This window comes from Coffea eugenioides, chromosome 2 (assembly GCF_003713205.1).
Source record: "Coffea eugenioides isolate CCC68of chromosome 2, Ceug_1.0, whole genome shotgun sequence".
In the NCBI taxonomy this organism is placed as follows: domain Eukaryota; kingdom Viridiplantae; phylum Streptophyta; class Magnoliopsida; order Gentianales; family Rubiaceae; genus Coffea; species Coffea eugenioides.
In genome coordinates, this window is record NC_040036.1 from 59666757 (window position 1) to 59686173 (window position 19417).

General features: G+C 35.5%; 1 protein-coding gene across 1 annotated transcript; it reads left to right on the forward strand.

The window, feature by feature from the left end:
• The first annotated feature begins 7674 nt into the window (after window positions 1-7674).
• On the forward strand, window positions 7675-12249 carry LOC113763043 (pentatricopeptide repeat-containing protein At2g34400). Its single transcript, XM_027306727.1, has 3 exons — window positions 7675-8657; window positions 10180-11161; window positions 11829-12249. The coding sequence occupies exons 1-2, from the start codon at window positions 7702-7704 to the stop codon at window positions 11141-11143; spliced, it is 1920 nt and encodes a 639-aa protein (XP_027162528.1). The 5' UTR covers window positions 7675-7701; the 3' UTR covers window positions 11144-11161; window positions 11829-12249.
• The last annotated feature ends 7168 nt before the right edge of the window (window positions 12250-19417 follow it).

The window sequence follows — 19417 nt, forward strand, 5'->3', positions numbered from 1 at the left end:
GCAAGAAATCTAGCCCAAATCCTTCCGAAGAATAGTCTAAACTATTACAATATTTATCCTCCATAATAGACCAATACCTAAGACCACATTAACTTCAGAGATAACAGCACTTTAAGATAGCCAACCGTCGACTCTTAAACACCTTACGCGTTACAAACCAGGCAACAAAACATACAATCCAAATACATTAGTACAAGCCAAATAACAATTCCAGGGTTTACACTTTTCCAGCTTCAAGTGGCAATCCAAAATAAAAGATACAATGTTTAACTCAAGCTACATGCATAAAAATGAAATTTGATTTCAAGTCTTGCTCAAGTGCCAGGACCTATCAAGAAAAACAAATGAACGTGGGGTGAGCTAAAGCTCAGTGGTGCCCCAAAACATGCAATCACGTAAATCAAACAGCGAGTAACAATTTCACAAATTGAACAATAAGGAAAGCGTATAACAGCACAAGATAGGATACAGGGGCTCTCAGGAGCCATTCTCCACGAACTTGATCAAAATTTTCCGTAGCCGACCCTCCGTCAACTTTCACTACCTAAGATCCATGTAGATCTTCTTATTTTTCTTAACTCCGGCCACCAATCATACCCCTTTACCGGGCCCGCACGACAAACACGAGAGTGGTAATACTCGAGTATACCTTAGGGACTGGGCGAGAAATTCATCCAACGACGTTACGTCCAACAAGAGATTAGGGACTAGTCGAGGAATTCATCCAACGACCTTACGTCCAACAATAGATTAGCAGGTCAGGGTAAGAGTCCTTTCCACCCTTAAGGTGTAGTACACTCCCCTGCCTAGTGATTAACAAGTGCAAGCAAGTATTCATGAAAACATTTCAAGCAAGTCACCACTCGAACGGCTAGTGTGATAAAGTACACACTGCTCACTTTGATGGATCAGAAACCATTTTTCCAAATATCACATATCAAGTCAAGAAAGCGCTTTAATCAAGTAAGCATAGAACAAGTAGGGACACTCACCAAGAGTGAAGTCACCAGTCAAGCTGGGAATCAAAATCTGCGTCCTCGCTAGATCCTAGAAAACCAAGTTTTAAGAACTATAAGTTTTCTATCCAAGTTCTAGGTTTATAAATATAAAAGATTCTCTAGTATATAAATAGTTTATTTTCTCGAAATAATTCGATAATCCACTTAAGACTAAAACTAGTAAAAGTAGCAAAATATTCCGTATAGTTTCCTTAAAAATACTTTTCTTTCTAGAGGTGCAACTAAATCTAATTTACTTGAAGTAAGTTTTCTTGTCGAGCAAGTTTTCTACGCTTTTCTTTTTATAATAATTAAAATCTCATGTTTTTAACAATTTTTCCTCAAAACAACTAGCCAGGAATAATTTTACGAAAAACTTAAAGTTTAGAAGTTAATACGATTATTTCCTAAAAGTAATAAAACTAGTTTAAGCAAATAAAAGAACTAACTAGTTAGCAAGGTTTTAAAAGTCCTGTCATTTAAATTTTAATATTAACGTGCTATTCTCAATCTCTATCACTTGATAGTAAGATAAAATAATTCCACAAAGCTTGATTTAAAAGTACTCAAATTCAACAAACCCAAACGGATTTCACGATTTCAAATCATTGCACATTGTATTCCCGGTTGCCAAAATAGCCAAAACACAATTCAAACATCAATTTCACTAGGGATTCATCAATCATTAGCCCTAGGTCTCAACAGATTCAATTCCAAATAATATTCAACAAAGGAAGTCCAAGGTATCAAAACAATTCCAAATCACAAACCATGGACCTTCCAAATACGTTTCAGCCAACCACTTGAACAAATTCACCAAAAATTAAACTCTTGCAAAAATTACTCAAATGGCCAAGAGCTTCAATAGTCAATAAAATTCCAGCAAATGTCAATTCAAGATGTCCATTAAATCTCCATCTTTTACTTGCTAGAAACACTAAACATAAAGCTTATAATCTGTCCAACATGAAATGAATCAAATAACAAGTAATTTCAGCAAATTCTTCCACCAAGACGTCCCCATAAATCTGACATCATCTAAGATATAATCTTCCAACAATTTGACAGTTTAAATGTGAAACTTTCTCCACAAATTCTTCATTTTTCCACTCCAGCTCAACATGCAGAGTGGAGTTATCATGCTACGGTGTATCTTGTGCAACAATATGAAATTTACAGCCAAAGATTCAAAAGGAAAGCTGGATAAAATTCTGTTTCCTTCTCTCAGCCATGCTGAAAATTTTCAGCAGCAATCCATCTTTAAAGCAAGGAATTCCTCCAATAAACTCTTCATTTATGTTAAAATCTTTCATGCATAATGAAGTTAAAGTTCTATACGATGTATTACAGATTATAACATAATTTTAGAACCCAAAATTCGCAAAAGAAATCTGGAAAATTCTTTCCTTCTTCTCTCGGCTAAACTGGAAAAATTCCAGCAGCTTAGTTTCAACAATTTTGGCCAAATTTGCCCACAGTTCAAATGGTTTACTACTGAATGTCATACAAGACTTAAAACAACATTTTCTAGGCATTTCCATCCATTATACTCCAAGAAAATTTCCAGAAACAAACTGCAAAATTTCCAGCTCAACCTCTCGGCTACTAACAAATTTTCCAGCAGCCAAATGGTCATAAATCCAAACTTTCCTCGTTTAAAACATGGTATTAGGTACTCAAATTCAACATGCAAACACTTAGCTAGCTAATTAACATTTCCAGTTCAAGATTAAATTCGAACAACAGCCATAATCATCAAATTTTTCAGAAATTTTTCCAGCTAGCCTCGGATGATCTTGCATGCAAGCTGATTTCATTTCATTTTTATTTTTCTTGCCTAACCGATCTAACTATCCTCATGCAAGACTTAATCACTTAGTTTTTAGTTGGTTAATCACAATTACAAGCTCAGATTGTCAAGAAATAAACGAATTAACTCAGCATTATCCTATTAAATTCTCGGCAAACCCATTTCCTGTGCACATCAGAATTTTCTTTTCCTAAATTACTCATCCGAATGCCTAAACTCAACATGCAAGCCCATCAATCACTGCATCTATTTGAAATCGACGATTCTAGGTCCAGAGTTTACCTCGAACTGAAGCTTACTCACGCGGCACAAAAACTGTCAAATTTTCCTCTCGGCTCGCGCGAAGATTGGAGGTGTTGGTCTGATTTTGGTCGCGGGTGGCAGTTGTGATGTTGCGGCTGGAATTGATGAAATGGTTGCAGCTGGTGGAGGTGAAGGTGCAGAAGGAACTTATGCACGGCCTCTCCCTTTCTTCCCTCAGGCTCACGGACAGAAACAAAAAAGGTTGCAGCTCGCGGTTTTCTTTTTCTTACTCTCGGATGCAGAAGGCAGCTCTCTCTCACGGTCGATAATCACGAGGTGAAGTGTTGTGGTGGTCTGAGGTGTGGTAGTGGAGTGGAGATGGGGTGCTGAAATGAAGATGAATCGCGGATGGAGGAGGTTGAGTGTTTGAGAGGAGAAAGGAAATGTGATCCGGCAGAAATGGAATTGTGATTTTAAAAGGTTGGCCAATGGATCCTTGGTGGTTGCATGGTAACTTCCGAGGTGGTGGAGGCTATTTTACTCTTTTCACGTTTCCTCCGAATTTTCACTTAAGTCCTTATTCTTAATCTAATTCCAAAATTTACCCCAATTGTAATTTGAATGCCTAATAATATACTATTCTCGCAAAGATTCGATTATCGAGATTTTAACGACCTAAGTATACTAAGTGCACTTGTAACGGTTTTGTCTAAAATTTACTGACTTCATCTTATTGCTAAGGTTCCTATTAACACTTAATATTATTAACGATTAAAACTAGCTATCGGAATTCAAGGAATTAATATTAAGGCGATAAAATAATTTACATCAAGAAATATCAATTTATCTTGGCAAGAATCAAGTAATTTCAATATTTTACACAATTGAATTGTTTGTAGCATAAAAACTATTTTTACGTGCTTACTTGAGAACAAGTAAAGATAGAAGTGGGATTTATTAAAAAAAATCTAACATGCAAAAGTAATATGTAACTGTATATTTATTATTATTATTATTTTATATTTTTTTTTCGAGGTTCTCACAGGCTTGGTCGATAAGTTTAGCAAACCATGAAATATTCGTAGAGTATGATCTATTGGAGAGATCTTGGTCGGCATTACTCGCGCAGTATTGCCATGATATACTCGAGTATTATCAAAACTTTAATGAGCGGACCCGGTAAAGGGGGTGTAACGGTGACGGGATTCGAAGAAAAGTGGTGTATCTACGGATTTGATACTTATGTGGTTGACAGAATGTCACCATGTGATGTGATCAAAACTTGTATACGACTACGTGAAATTTAGCTCATGAGAGCTACAGTATCCTTGAATTGTTTCTGTTTACTTTTCCTATTCGAAATGTGAATTATTCGAACTTGATAGCTTTATTAACTATGTAAATTGTGGCTACTTGGATTACGTGTTTGCATGTGTGTTTCTTGGCCTCACTGAGTATTGGCTCATTCCATTAGTTTATTTTCCTTAATAGGAACCCGATTAGAAGGAGTTAAACAAATGCCGAATTGAGGCACTTTTGTATTAATGTTTTAATTGTAATCGACTAGACACTTTTGGATGTTGTATATATTTGGGAATTGATGTATGTTTTGGATCCTGATGTAAGAATTGGGTAACTGATGTATTTTGAACTCATGGTGCAAGACTTGGATATTCGATTATAGAAGCGACTTTTCCTTATTAGACTAGTATAAATTGTTATATATTGTTAAGTTTGAATCGATTTGTCTCGAGTCCTGACCAGAGTTGGGCAGGCGTTCCGTGGATACTCTTGGGTTCGCCCTTGGGAGAAGTGGGGGCGTCACACAGTCAAATTGACAAAATATCTTTCATATATCTCAAAATCTTAGAACGAAAATAGTTAACAGTTACAAGCAGAGTCATTAACAGCTCAAACATTCAAATAAGCAATTTAACACCAGCAAGAAAGGATACTGTACTGATAAGTTGGCTTCCGCCAGATTCTAGACAGAGCACCCAAGATTCAAATGTTGATACAACTGATGTGGTATTCCTACCCGATTTCAAGTGTAGCACTTAGTCTTGTACAGTGTTTCACTTGCAGCCAGCTTCGCAGTAACATCTTCCAGGTCCGTTAACACTTCGTCAACGTTTGAAATATAGTAACAAGTCCAGTAAAATACCGCTTATCTCTAATCTCCGTCCACCGATCAACCTCCTACCGAGCTCGAACACCAAGATAACAGAGATGGTAACAGAAGTGGTATTACTCGAGTATACCCAAGCAAGAACAAGTATGGTCGATGAGATAACTCTCCAATCGATTTAATCAAGATAGAGGTATTGAGACGGGAATGAGAGGCACCTCCCACTCAAATTGAGTGTGGTATATGCTGCCGCTCAACACTAGGGTCGATGAGATAACTGTTTAATCGACTTAATCAAGATAAAAGTATTGAGATGGGAATGAGAGGCACCTCCCATTCGAATTGAGTGTGGTACATGCTGCCGCTCAGCACTTACAAGTCAAGCACAAGCACAAACACAAGTACAGGTCAATCAAATTCAGGCAAGTACAAGATCATTCAAGAAGGGGAGGACGAGTGTGATAAAATACACACTCGCCTCATCAAGTTCAATATTCAACACATAACACGTGGTATCATTCAAATCAAGATATCAAGAACATGCACTTGGCACTCACCAGTTTAAGCAAAATAATGTCAAAAGTTCGCCCTCAAGTTATGCCCTTGATCATCAACAAACCCTAAGAACAACCAAGATAGAGTATTATGGTTCAACCATTCAAAACTTAGGTGAACCAAAGAAAATCCAAGTAATTACTAGTGCAAAGATGTAAATATGATTTTGGAGTGAAAAGAGAACATTTGGACCCAAGGAACATGAGTAACCAAGGAATTCCTCATTTCAATTCATGGCTGGAATTTCCAGCAACAAATAGCTAAAATGACAACCAACCTCGAGCTTAAAGTGAAATAAATGCAACTAGAAAGCATGCTAGAAGAAACCATCAATTTTTCTCTTATTTTACACATGGTTTTGTCAAAATTTCACCTTATACACTACCATCAAAGTACACTCAAGAAATCACATGTAACCTAAGTCCAAACCAATCTAAAATCACCCCTCTAACATCACTTATTTCACAAGAAAGAAGGTAATAAAAATTTCAGCAGCACTTCCCCTAGTTTCTTTACATTTTGATCCAAACTCAACAACTATGTTCATATCAATCCAACTTCAATCACAACCACAAGTTACAAGCTATAAAGTGCACTTGTTTAAGGCCACAAAACCATCCAATATAGCCAATTTTCTAACTCAAAAATCAACCACAACAAAGCTGAAATTTTGAAACCCTAAGCTGAAATTTTGAACTACAAGCTGAAATTTTACATAAGCAAGCCATAATAACTTATAAAAACTAGAAAATTCACATGACAAAACTACTAAATCATGGCCAAGCTCAAAGCATCATAATAAAGTTGAAATTTCACCATCAAAGCTGAAATTTTCGAATCACCACTCAAACCATGAAATTTCTCATGAAAACTATCAAAATCAAGTTCTAAATCCACTCTTATGCAAGTATTAAAAGAAAAGAGGGCTGCTTGATATAGTTACCTTAATACACTAATAAGAAATGGAAACCAAGTGCTTCTTTCTCCCAAATCATTTTACCAAAATCCTTAATCCTCCCAAAAGGTCACTTTTTATGGTTTGGATTGCAAGTTTATGGTGAAACTCAAAGATTCAAGCAAGAAATGGAGGTTGAAATTGAAGCTTTTTTTCTCTCTTTTCCTCTCATGAAAGTCGGCCAAGGGAAGAAGATGAAAGGTTGTTTTTTGGTCAATTTTTCTTTTAATTAAAGGCTAAGAATAGTCCAAGTCAAGGTCAAAATTCCATGAATTTTGTGACAATTGTCCTTCCAAAGTTAATCCTCATCCTATTGTCTTCCAATCATTAAAATATCTAGCCAACGTCTAATTATCGTATAACACCTTATAAAATAATATCCCTTTATACAAAACTCCTCTTAATCTTCAAAAATTTATCGCACACGCCTCACTAGTGAGTCTCAATTCCATAATGCACTACGAACATATCATGCACTAACTTATAGTAGAAAAATGATTAAAATCTTGACTCTCTTATAAAAATATATGAGAAATTAAGGAAATAAAGTAAAGTAAGGAAAATGTACTCAAAGAAATAAGATAAAATAAAAATAATTTTCGAGTCCTCACATGTCATAACTTGGTTCTCACTTCCAAAGATTCTCCCACCCCAACCCTGCCCCGTTGCAATCCTTAAACAAGACTAATCTTATCGGCAAGATGTCATAACTTGATTCTAACTTCCAGAGGATCAATTCAGTAGTACTGCTTGCTTCTTCTTCTTCTTTTTTTTTTTTTTCACAACGATAACAATTATATAACCTACTCTAGTCTAGTCTAGGGAAGAAAAATTCTAATCGATGGAGAGCCATCGGAGAAAGCTACTTGAAAGTGACAGTCACGATTAACTGACAAGTATACGCCAAGACCACCAAGTTACCAAGGCTGTTGGCAGTTCAGTAGTACTGCTACTTAGTTGCGTAGTGGCGGGCATGGTGGCGCCAGCATGTGCCAAAGAAAGCAACGGAAGAATGCTCCTGACCTTGAGAACCAAGGTGAAAATGGCATCATCGCCCAGGTTTTCCCGCCATGTGTCATATGTTCAAACTGCAATAACTACCCATAACAGTCAACCAAAACATCATGACCATCGTCAAAAGTCTGATGCATTCTCTGAAAATCTCTTGCTTCTCTTGAAGCAATGCAAATCCATCCGTCCCGTCCAGCAAATCCATACCCAAATACTTATTAATTCCATTTACAAGCACAACTTTCTCCTTGCAAAACTCATTGCTCTAAAAGACTTCAGCTATTCCCTTCAGCTCTTCTTGCATCTTCCCCATCCTAATGACTATGCATTCAACGTTTTCATTAGAGGGCTCACGACAACGTGGGGAAAATTTGATCTTGCATTGCAATTTTACTGCAAAATGAAGTCTTTAGGTGTAAAACCGGATAATTTCACGTACCCGTTTGTGTTTATTTCCTGTGGCAATCTTTTGGACTTTGGGCATGGTAGATTAGCTCATTGTGAGGTGTGGAAAAATGGGCTGTGGTTGAATTGTCATGTGTGTCATTCTTTGATCACGATGTACTCGAGATTTGGTGAGTTGAATTTTGCACGGAAAGTGTTTGATGAAATTCCGGTTAGAGATTTGGTGTCGTGGAATTCAATGATTTCTGGGTATTCCAGGGCTGGTTTTGCTGGAGAGGCGGTGGAGTTGTTTTATAAAATGAGGAATAAAGAGGTTGCACCTGATGAAATGACTCTTGTGAGTGTTCTTGGTGCTTGTGGGGACTTGGGGAACCTGGACTTGGGGAGCTCTATTGAGAAGTATGTTGTGGAGAAAAGCATTGAGATGAATTCTTACATGGGGTCAGCTTTGATTGACATGTATGGGAAATGTGGGGATTTGGGCTCTGCAAGGAGGATATTTGACAATATGGGGAAGAAAGATGTGGTTACTTGGAATGCCATGATTACTGGGCAAGTAACTCTGCTCTTAAGTTTTCTTTGACTCAATTGAGTTCTTCATTTGCCTTGAATGTACTTCCAGACCATAGTTGTTGTGCTTTTCTGTTTTATGCTTACTTGTGATGATATCTTTCTGCAGTTTGATTAAGCAGTTTAGTAAGTTATAGAGTGGGTGTTAAGACATGCTTTTAAGAATGTGAATCGACATGCTTAGCATTAGAATTACATCTTATTAAACAAGCAAGTAGATTCTTTTATAGAAAATGTAAATGTTTGCATAAACATGTATGGACATTTTTAGCATGACTTGATGCTTTTGCATCTTATATCTTTTTCAAAAGGAGACTTAAATTTTCTAAGAGAAGATGGTGCTTTTTATAACAGCTTTAGTTGGTTGTAAACTTGTAATTCATAAAAAAGAACTTGGGTTATACTTCTGGAAAAAGTTGTAACTTAAGCATTTAATCTTCCATTAAATTTTCTGCCCCTTATTTCAGAAAAAAATAAGTATAAAAAAAATAACACAAGTGCAAAAATATTTAGAAAAAATTTATAAAAGTACAAAGTCTTGTGGTAGCATCTGTACCTAATTGAGCTTATCTCAAACTTAAGAAAATGTTCATGAAGACAACCAATTATTGGGTTGATTTAACTGCCTACGCGAGACTATTATTTTGTATTTTCATTTTCGTTGATTTTTCTGAAGCTGTCAAAGATAGAAGTAGATTTACTACCTCTTGGAGTTCAAATATTTTCTTGTGATTTTTGTCTAATACTTTCATTTTAATTAGAGATAGTGGTGAACTTCTTGTTCTGGGAACTATTGTCGAGTCTCACTTAACTGCCTAGCATTCTGCTTTGCCTTGGTAACTTTAGTCTTTGGGCTTAATAATGTGAAAGGAAATCACAAAAAGAAAAGAGAGGATAGCTTGAAATTTAGTTTGTGAGTGTGCTTTCAGGAGAAGGTAAGGGAATGGAAAGATTTTAAAACTTTCAAAGACTTCTTTTTCTTTCTGCAAAGTAGGAGGAGATGGTGAGAAATTTTAGGCTACTGGATGGAAATTGCTGATATCTCCTTTGCCCATCAAGTGTAAACAAATGTGTAAGTTTCATTATCTAACAATCCTTTGGCTTAATGTGTCTCAAAAGAGAGCAAGCAAACTTTTATTGTTTCTCTAATTTCTTTGCTCCTTGTTAAAGATTTTCTCATTTTCCTTTCTTTCCTAAACTAAACAAAAATAACGTAGTGCATAAGATATGTATATATATATATATGTATACATATATTCTTTTAGCCTTTTTTTGTTTGGAGAAATATTTTAACTGGAACTTTTTTTTCCTTATATGAGTAACAGAAAATTTTGGAATCTTTTGACACATATTGAATTAAACAAGGAAAGAGTGTGGATTTCTTATCTGCCTGAGTAGGATGGTGACTTAGTCAGGTTGCTTGATGTTATATCTTCAACAAGGTACTAATAATACAAACTGAACAATTTCTTTTTCGTCTTCTTCTCTTTTTTACCTCTGACAGATACGCACAAAATGGCTTGTCAGATAAAGCAATGTGCTTATTCAATGCCATGAAAGCTGCAGGGGTGGATGTGGATAAAATCACTGTGATTGGAGTGTTGTCTGCATGTGCTTCAGTTGGAGCTTTGGACTTTGGAAAATCTATATACAAGTATGCATCACAAAGTGGCTTAACGGATGACATATATGTTGGTACTGCATTGATTGACATGTTTGCTAAGTGTGGGAATCTGGACCTTGCATTTCAAGTTTTTGGAGACATGCCCATAAAAAATGAGGTATCCTGGAATGCAATGATCTCTGCTCTTGCTTTTCATGGGCAAGCTCAAGAGGCTCTGTCATTGTTTGAGCGCATGTTAAGGGAGGGTGGTAGTACTTCCTGTCCAAATGACATCACATTTGTTGGGCTGCTTTCTGCATGTGTACATGCTGGATTGGTCGATGAAGGCTGCCACTTGATTGATTTGATGAGCTCATCTTTTGGTCTGGTTCCGAAAATTGAACATTACTCTTGCATGGTGGATCTTTTCTCACGTGCTGGACGAGTATATGAAGCATGGAACTTGATTGAGAAGATGCCAGAAAAGCCGGATGAAGTTCTCTTAGGAGCACTCCTTGGTGCCTGTAATAAAATTAAAAATGTTGATGTTGGTGAGCGGGTAATGCAGCTTCTCCTGGAGATGGAGCCTTCAAACTCTGGCAACTATGTGATTGCATCAAAAATCTATGCAAATCAAGATAGGTGGGTTGATTCAGCAAGGATAAGATTGTTGATGAGACAGAAAGGCGTAAGTAAGACTCCAGGTTGTAGCTGGATTGAAATGGATAATAAACTTCTTGAATTTCATGCTGGTGAAACTTTACATAGTGCACAAAAGGTTTATCAAGTGCTTAACATGCTGTACAAAGAGATGATGATGGAAGGTGGAATGTCAGATTCATATGTTCACTTAGTGGAAGAGTAGAACTTTAGATATTGGCAGGTTGGTGTTACAGTACATCTTAATTCGAGAAATATCAAGTTTCTTACTAAACTAATGAATGTTCAAAGGGAATTTGCTTTTAAAATCTTCCTGCATAATGTTTCTTTGCCACTCTTGTAGAAAGAAGCGTGTGACCATAAAATTGAATAAATGCTGATCAAATTTTAGTTGTTAGCAAACTTAATTTTGAGTCTTGTAAAGAAAATGCTATTAACCATGAATTATCTGCCAATATTAACCCAAAAAAGAAAGGAACAAAACAGATCAATCTTGAACAGCTTCATGGCTGGATTTCTTTCTTGATGCTTTTTTTTAAAAAAAAAAAATTTGTTCTCTTGCAAAGGTGGATATTTAAATCTATACTGGTAGCAAAGTACATTTTTAGATGACATATAGCTTCTTTAGCATATTAGTGTGACTACACAAGTTGCTGCAAGACAGGTGTAAATTGACAACATTTCTCTTCTTAAATTGACACTAGTTGCTATCATGCTTGTCATTTTTTCATGTCTTATCTTTTGAAATTTGTGTCTTATTTTAGCTTTTGTAAGTTTGTGATAGAGCGGTTATTTGGCACATTTTGCACTGTTATTTTGTCCTAATTTTAGCTACTTACTGTGCTAAGTATTGAGGTTTTGCTCATATTTCATATTTGTATGAATTACAGATGATTGGCGTTAAAAGTAATCTCTTGAGGCAAATTTTCAGAAGACCCTTCATCTCAGAGCGTGGCCACGCCAGAAAAGGTAGATGCTCCCGAAAAGCCGGATCCGCGGGACCAATAGCAGGAGACCCAATTAAGGCACTAGATCCATGTGAACCAGATGCGTGGGATTAAAACCCATAGACAAGTCCTGCTCCTAATTGCTTTGGCTGGCGGCGGCTACAAAAGGCAAAAGAAAGCCAGATTCACGTATTAGGAATTAGATAACTTTAGTTTTCTTTTTCCCTAGCCGTCAGACATTGTAGACTCTTCTCTTGCTTTTTGGCTTTGACGTTTTTTGACTCTTTTGCTTTGGCTTTGGCTCTGTACAATTTTCGTTGGCTTTTGCGTTGTACTTCGGCTTCAGTACGAACATTAACGCAAAGACAAGGAAGACGTTTTCTTTTCTTTCTTTCGTCATTACTCCATCGTTCCAATTTCGCTGATGACTGTGCGGATGAAATCAACCAACCCACGCAAAATTGATACGATGAGGAGCGGCTAGGTTTTTCTTCTACCCAAAGGTTAACGCGAAGGCGCGGTCCATAACATCTGTGAGATCTAATCAAACTTTCATTACTTTTTCCAATTTGTTGCTATTCGTACGTTTCTTGAATTAATTGTTCATGGGTATTTTATTAACTGAATATCAACGGCCGGGTATTTGATTTAATTTAATAGCCTACTGTCATATTAACTAAATTGAATCCGTAATTGTTCGTTTAGTCGATACCTAGTGACAACCACCATAATTGGGTTTATGTTGGGGAAACATAAGATCTAATTTAAATAAACCCTCTTAGCGTGTTTATTAGTTAGAGTTGGGTTCTTCTAGTTTCAATGCAATTGGGTAATTAAATTCCTACGGTCGTACTTAGGGTTGTTATTTGGTTAGAGAAGCAGTCAATGGTCGTACCTTGACTGTCGAAAAAGTAAGAAAGAACTGGTTGTCAGAGCTTGTTGATAACTATAACCAACCTAGTGATGAATGGATGAAATATCTTTGCATCGATGATCATTTAATTGGACCGTGCCTGAACAGCTGATCCTTTGGGTAGAACTTTTATTAATTGCTATTTTTAGTAAATTGTGCTTTGTGAGTTAGTTTTGAATTTTGTTTGTTTTATTTCATTTTTTATTTTCCTCCCATCAAAAACCTCCCATACTCTGAACTCGAGAAGAAACGAATTATTCCCAATCCCTGTGGATTCGACCCTGCTTATCACTATCTACAGAAATTATATTTTGTTTGAGCAGGTATTTATTATTGCACAGGTTCGGCACCTGTCAGTTTGCCAAAGGATACTACCCTATCTAGTTGAACCTGTTTTGCTGATACAGCATTATAATGCGTTGCTCTAAACCTGCAACCGGGATATTGCAGGTTTGTGGATGGTTCCATTTGTTTATTTCTTCTGCTCAAGCTGAAAATGAGAAAGGAAATGAAGAAAGAGGAGATTTACCAAATATGTTTGCATCTACATTGCTGAGGTTATTGCTCAGTTTTTGGTTTTGCTTCTTTACTTCTATTTGTAACTTATACCTTTCTTTTGGCGCTTGCATATACCCTTACGTAGTTAGATTACTACTTAACTTCTCTGTTTTTCTGCAAAAGAATCTAGAGAAGGTGATGATTATCACTGAAAGTTGACAGAAGCGGATGAGGATTGAATAAGAAACAAATGCTTTGCAGCATTCGGCCTCAAGGTAGATACTGTTGCTTAGTTATATTCATGCTGTGGACTTGACTTGAATTATGCTTTCTTACTTGGCCGATTCTTTTGCAGGTGAAGCTCTTTCAATACCAAGGAGAAATTTCTGTCCCGAACATTGGTAAGCACTTAAAAGTTTTATGGTGCCGTTGTCTTTTCCTGCTCAAAGTCTTGAAGCTTAAACAGATTGTAGATGGAAGTCCGTCAAAAGCCAACAATTATTCTTAATGATATATATATATATATATATATATATATCTGGCTTAAATTTGAAATTTTTACTACTGTTGGTGACAAATTATTTGGGTCACATAACTTTTTTCAAAAATCTATACTTCATTTTGCTGGACCTTAACCAAGTTTCTTTTTATGGGGTGGTTGTGACTTTTATTACATCTATTTTGTTTACCATCAACTGTTCTTGAGAAATCTGAAGATGATGCATATCCAATATGCTTGTGGGACAATTTTATCAGTTTAAAAGTATAACTGGATTGTACTTATGTTGAGATAAAAGATATGCTGTGCCCTTTTGAATTATTACTCTAAATGTCAAAGAAAAATGGCTAAATAAGATGCTTGAGTAAAGAATGTTCTTCATAGAATGGCTAGTTTGAGGACGAACCATAATCTATATATTGGAATATGGTCAATTATGGAGGTGAGAAATTTTTTATCAGCCAACAAAACACCTGGTTATGGCTTGGATCGTTAGATTACTGGAATCTTTTTAAATTACATCGAAGCATTTTTTTTTTCAGGAAATACTTGTCTTTTTGTCTATTTTCACTTCATTTGGTGCTTTATTTTGTTTTGGTGCATTTACAATTGAAAATTCATTTCAGTGTAGGGACTTGAAATTCCATTGACAAGGAAATCATAGACTTTGAAGTCTTGTATAATGAATCAGCCATTTTAGAGGTTTTGAAATCCATAGCTTTTAGCCAGTAACTAGGTATTAAAAATGGTGGGTTTTTTTTTGGGGGGGGGGGGAGGATGGGTTGGGTGGTAAGGTGGGAGGAGTTGTAAGTGGGTTCAAGACCTCCCACTTACCAAAAAAAAAAAAATCTAGGTGTTAAAAATGAAATATATTCTGATTTGATCCCATACCTTTGCTTTTAGTTTGTAGAAGTCAATTTGCAATGTTACAAATATTGTTTTTGGGAGATGATAATAGGCAATGTGTAGCTCATAGGTTCCTTTGTGATAGGTGGTTGGACTGATGCTTCAATAGCTCTTATATTAGTGGATTTGAGTTAATGCTTTGTTGGTCATTTAATCACTTTGTAGCGGTTTTGAAATTGACATGAAATCTAGACAGGTGTAGGCAATTGGAAAATGCCTTGGGTGCAGATTTTCTATGAACAAGTTCATCATCTGTGTGTTCAAGCTTGAGCTAGGTTCAATATAATCAGCTGTGAGCTCCATTGAGTTCCAATAGTCAAGGTTGAACTTGACTTGGTAAAATCTAAAGCTCAGGGTTCAGATTAGAAGTCAAGTTTATCTATTTAGGCCTGTGTTAAATCATACTCACGTTCATCTATTTTTCTCTTTGCTTTTCTTCCCATTTGGATATCTTTTATTAAGTTACGATCTGTGATTGAAGTTATCTGATTGGATACCAGAAGCTTTGAACCTTCAGACTAGATGAGTTCTGCAGAAAGGATTGTTAAATAAATAAAAAAAGGCGAAATTTAATTGTGGAAACTGAAATAGAATAAAGAAAAGGAAATGCTCAGATGTCAATATTTGTTTTAATTTCCTTTTGAAATATTTGCAAAACAACTAGTAGATTGTCCAATTTCGGGTTTTCTAAAAATATGCCAATACTGACATCAAAAACCAGAAAGGGAAAAAAGAGGAAAAAGAAAACAGCCATAGAAACACATGTGACTTGAGCAAAGAGTACTGAACAGAAAAATTGCAGATTTCATTTTGCTTGCATAATAAATCATTGCAGCATTTCACCTTGTAGGGTATGGGAATCGCCTAGTAACCATGTTGAGTCCTCATTCAGGTAGGAAGGAGTATAATATTGGAGGAATTGGTAAGTCAACAAACACTGGTTTTCAATTAAGTGAGATGCAATTCTATTCAGTGATTTTTGTTATTATGTTCTATACCTTTCTATCTGCCATGCTTTTAAGCAAGGTGCTCCTCCAGTGTCATTATGAACTGGGTGAGGCAATCCTACAATCTCCAACTTGTGTTGGGATGAAATTCAGATATATAAAATTAGATGTTCGAAAATAACAGAAGAAGAAATGCATGTGTTGGGATATAACAGTTGCTTGGGGGGTGGGAGATTGGGGGGGGGGGGGTGTGGGGAAGGGGGAGACCTCCAGAGGCATTAAGTCTGGTGCTGAAGCAGACATAGTAGTCATCAACTGAAATACAGTTGTGAATCTACTAAGAAAAAATAAAGTGCTAGATTGAGTTGTTTGGTTGGGGGATGACTTGATCCTTTTGGAGATTTGGGCAGCATGGAACATACTATGGAATTCTCTCGTTCCATAGGAGCAATTTGAGGAACTTTTTGTTCTACCCTGCATGATTTGAAAGATTTTTTTGAATTTCTATTTGTTGTTAATCAAGATAAAATACAATGTATTTGTTGTCAATTTTCATAAATTTCTTGGGCTTTCCATTACAGACTTTGGAGTTTGTTTGACATGCTCTAGATCGTTTGTGAAAATACTGTTAAGTGGTATAGGGATGGTAGAGTCTTCCCTATTGTTAGATTTAGAATTCGAATCCTGTGCTTGGCACTTGGGGATGGAAAGGGTGTAGGGAGGGTTAGAAAAAAAAAAAAGTAGTATGGGACTAGTCTAATATTGACAACACTTGAGTGAGAACGAAATATGTCAAACACTCGCCTTTTTTTTTTCGCTTCCATAACTACGCTGTACTTTCAAGTTTGAAGTGAAATTCATTATCTAGAATTAGGTATACTAAGCTTGCTTTCTCTATCAATTGCTGCAAGCGAAGCTAAAATATGCAAGTTAAGAAGTTATCAGTGTTAACCTTGTCGCATGAGTTAAGAAGTTATCAGCGTTAATCCTATTTTGTAGGTTTGCACATGATGCATAATAGTAGTATTTGTTGTTCTATCTAAGTTGGATTAGAAATGGATAAATAAAGTTGTTTCGAACATGATTTTCATCAACTTTGAGCACTTGATGGAACAATTATTTGTAACAAATAACATTAATTTCTACTGTCAATTATATGCAAAAGCAATTCATCCTATAGCCCTTTGGCCTTCGTAGCCATGTCATCTATTTTTATCGCCAAATTATACGTACTTGTAATTTGTATCTTTTATTTTTTTTTTGTGCAGATTTCAGCATTGATCATGTCACTTCTTTATAATGGCTAAATCTTTTTATCCTCCATTGTATCTGTATGGTAAATCCACTAAGTAGGATCTAGTTTTCCCCACTTTTTGTGGGATTAAAAGATTGTGATGTAGATTAGTTTGCACAATGTTGGTTCAATAATTTTGATGATTTGTTAGTTTTTGTCTTTCAAGTTTATAGCTGTGAACTTTTATACACTAATGGGAAACATTGTAAATAGGAGGTCCTTGGTCTAAGATCTCCTATTTATATAAAAAAAAAAACCATATACAACTAAAAATAGATAGAAAAACTATTTTTCTTAGTAATCCTACTTCTATAATAGAACAACAGTTTCTATGTATCTTCCCTCCTTTTACATTATCTAATAGAGGTGGCAAAATGGGCGGGATATTTGCTTTTTGAGATGATTTGGGTACCCATATGTGTTTTGGGACTAACTTGGGCGGGATCAAGTTTATAGCTGTAGAACTTTTATACACTAATGGGAAACATTGTAAATATGGAGGTCCTTTGTTGTCTAAGATCTCCTATGAAATGCTGGATATATAAACTAAAAAAATACCATGAATCTAAGACAACTTTTTTTTCTCAAAAATGTTACAGACTCAAGAAACATCCCATCCATATTAATATATTTTCTATAGTAATTTTTTCCTACACTTACTCAAAAACATAATCCAAACGGAGCCCTTGCCATTTGAGCCCAATGGGTACCCAAGTATTTCCCATCCTTTCCCATTCATTAATGGGTATAGTTGGGATGTGTCCAAACTTAAACCCAATACCAAATTATAATACCCATCCCGCCCAAAGTTCCTTTGGGCATGGGTAGCCCGTTGGGACTTGGGACAAATTGCCAGCTCTATTATCTAACTACAAAGTCTTTTAGAAAACACATTATATTACTACAGAGTTTTTTAAAATAAAGTCATATGCATTACCTTCTGCTATTGGGCAACGGAATGAAATCATACCACACGATGCTCGGTTTTAAGCCTTCAGTTATTAACATATCTAGTCTATGTGGCAATGCCAATCTTCCCCATTGATTTCAATTGTTGATGTGTTGCTCTCTCATTGGTCAATTGGTGGTAGTCCAATTGATTGCAATTTGATGAGGTGTCATCTTGTGATTCGTCAATTGGTGATAGTTCTCCCAATTGCATATGAAATTGATGATGTGTCGACTTTTGATTAAATGGGAGGTGGTAGTCCTCTAATTGTAAGTGGGATTGTGCTAAAATTTTGTCTCTTTTTTTCCCTCAACAAATCACATTAACAAAAATTTGGACTCCTTTTTTTTGAGTGTGCACCAAATCATGTCTAATTACAAATTTTCACGTCTAATTACCAATTTTTTGTAATTAATTGTTAATAACTAATTAATAATGTGATGTTTTTGGTCACCCAATAAATCACATTTAATTAATAATTTTTTGCAATTATTAACAAAAAAATGGCTTCTTTTTGTGGTTGCCCAAAAAATCACATTTAATTATCAATTTTTTTTTCAAATGTTATCAAAAACTTTCCTCTTTTATTTTGGATCAACAAAACATGTTTAATTATCAATTTTTTTGCAATTAATAATTTCACTTTTTTATTGCCTAACAAAACACATTTAATTACCAGCCTTTTGCAATTATTAACACTTTTTTTTTGGTTTCCAAATAAATCACAATTAATTATCAAATATTTTAATTAATTGTTAATCAACTTATAGAGTCTAAACGTGAATGTAATTGTGAAGGGTGTTAGTTTTTTGCTTATGTGGCAGCTAGTGATAAGCTAGGGTGTGATCGTGCAAGTTACATTAAATAGCTATCAAAGATACAGTCAACCAAACATAGTAACTCCGGTATGGTAAAAGGTGCCAAAAAAGAATATTGAAATGGTCAAATAATAGTGAATCCCCCAAAGAATAGGAAACGTAAACGACCAATGCCTATCTTAATGCCAAGTAACCCAAGGGTCTTTTCTTGAAACTCAATCTCTATGAGAATCCAAAAATTTACCTATTTCAAACTTTTATTACTGGTTTATTTAAATATTTAATTACCTGTTTGCTCCGAATAATTTATTTCAACCCTTTTGAAGCATTTACATGGAACTATGATTTGCATATATTTTCAAAAATGTCCTGTTAATAAATTTAATTTTCGAAAGTTCGTTTAGTAAGATTTAGTGAATACGTGTTTGGAGGCAATAATCGATTTGAGAGTACAGTGACCTCGGAGATTTGAGGACTCATGTGTTAGTTTTAAAATAGTTATTTTTATGACTAATTACCTTAGTAGTAGTTAGTTATACTATCGTTACGAGAATTTCTTAGAAATTTCACTTTATCGCGCACAAATCGGAAGTTCGCGTTTTCGCGCGCGCGATTAGTTGAAGGATTTTAGAGCTTTATTTTTAGACTATTAAGAGTGAATAATAATAGTATCAATGGAAGTGTATTAGAGGTTTAGTGCACAAGTGA

Excerpts from the sequence above, each read along its gene's own strand:
- LOC113763043 (XM_027306727.1), top strand. The coding sequence starts at position 7,702 with ATGCTCCTGACCTTGAGAACCAAGGTGAAAATGGCATCATCGCCCAGG. Across the intron at positions 8,658-10,179 it reads TGGAATGCCATGATTACTGG|ATACGCACAAAATGGCTTGT; the intron begins GCAAGTAACTCT and ends TACCTCTGACAG.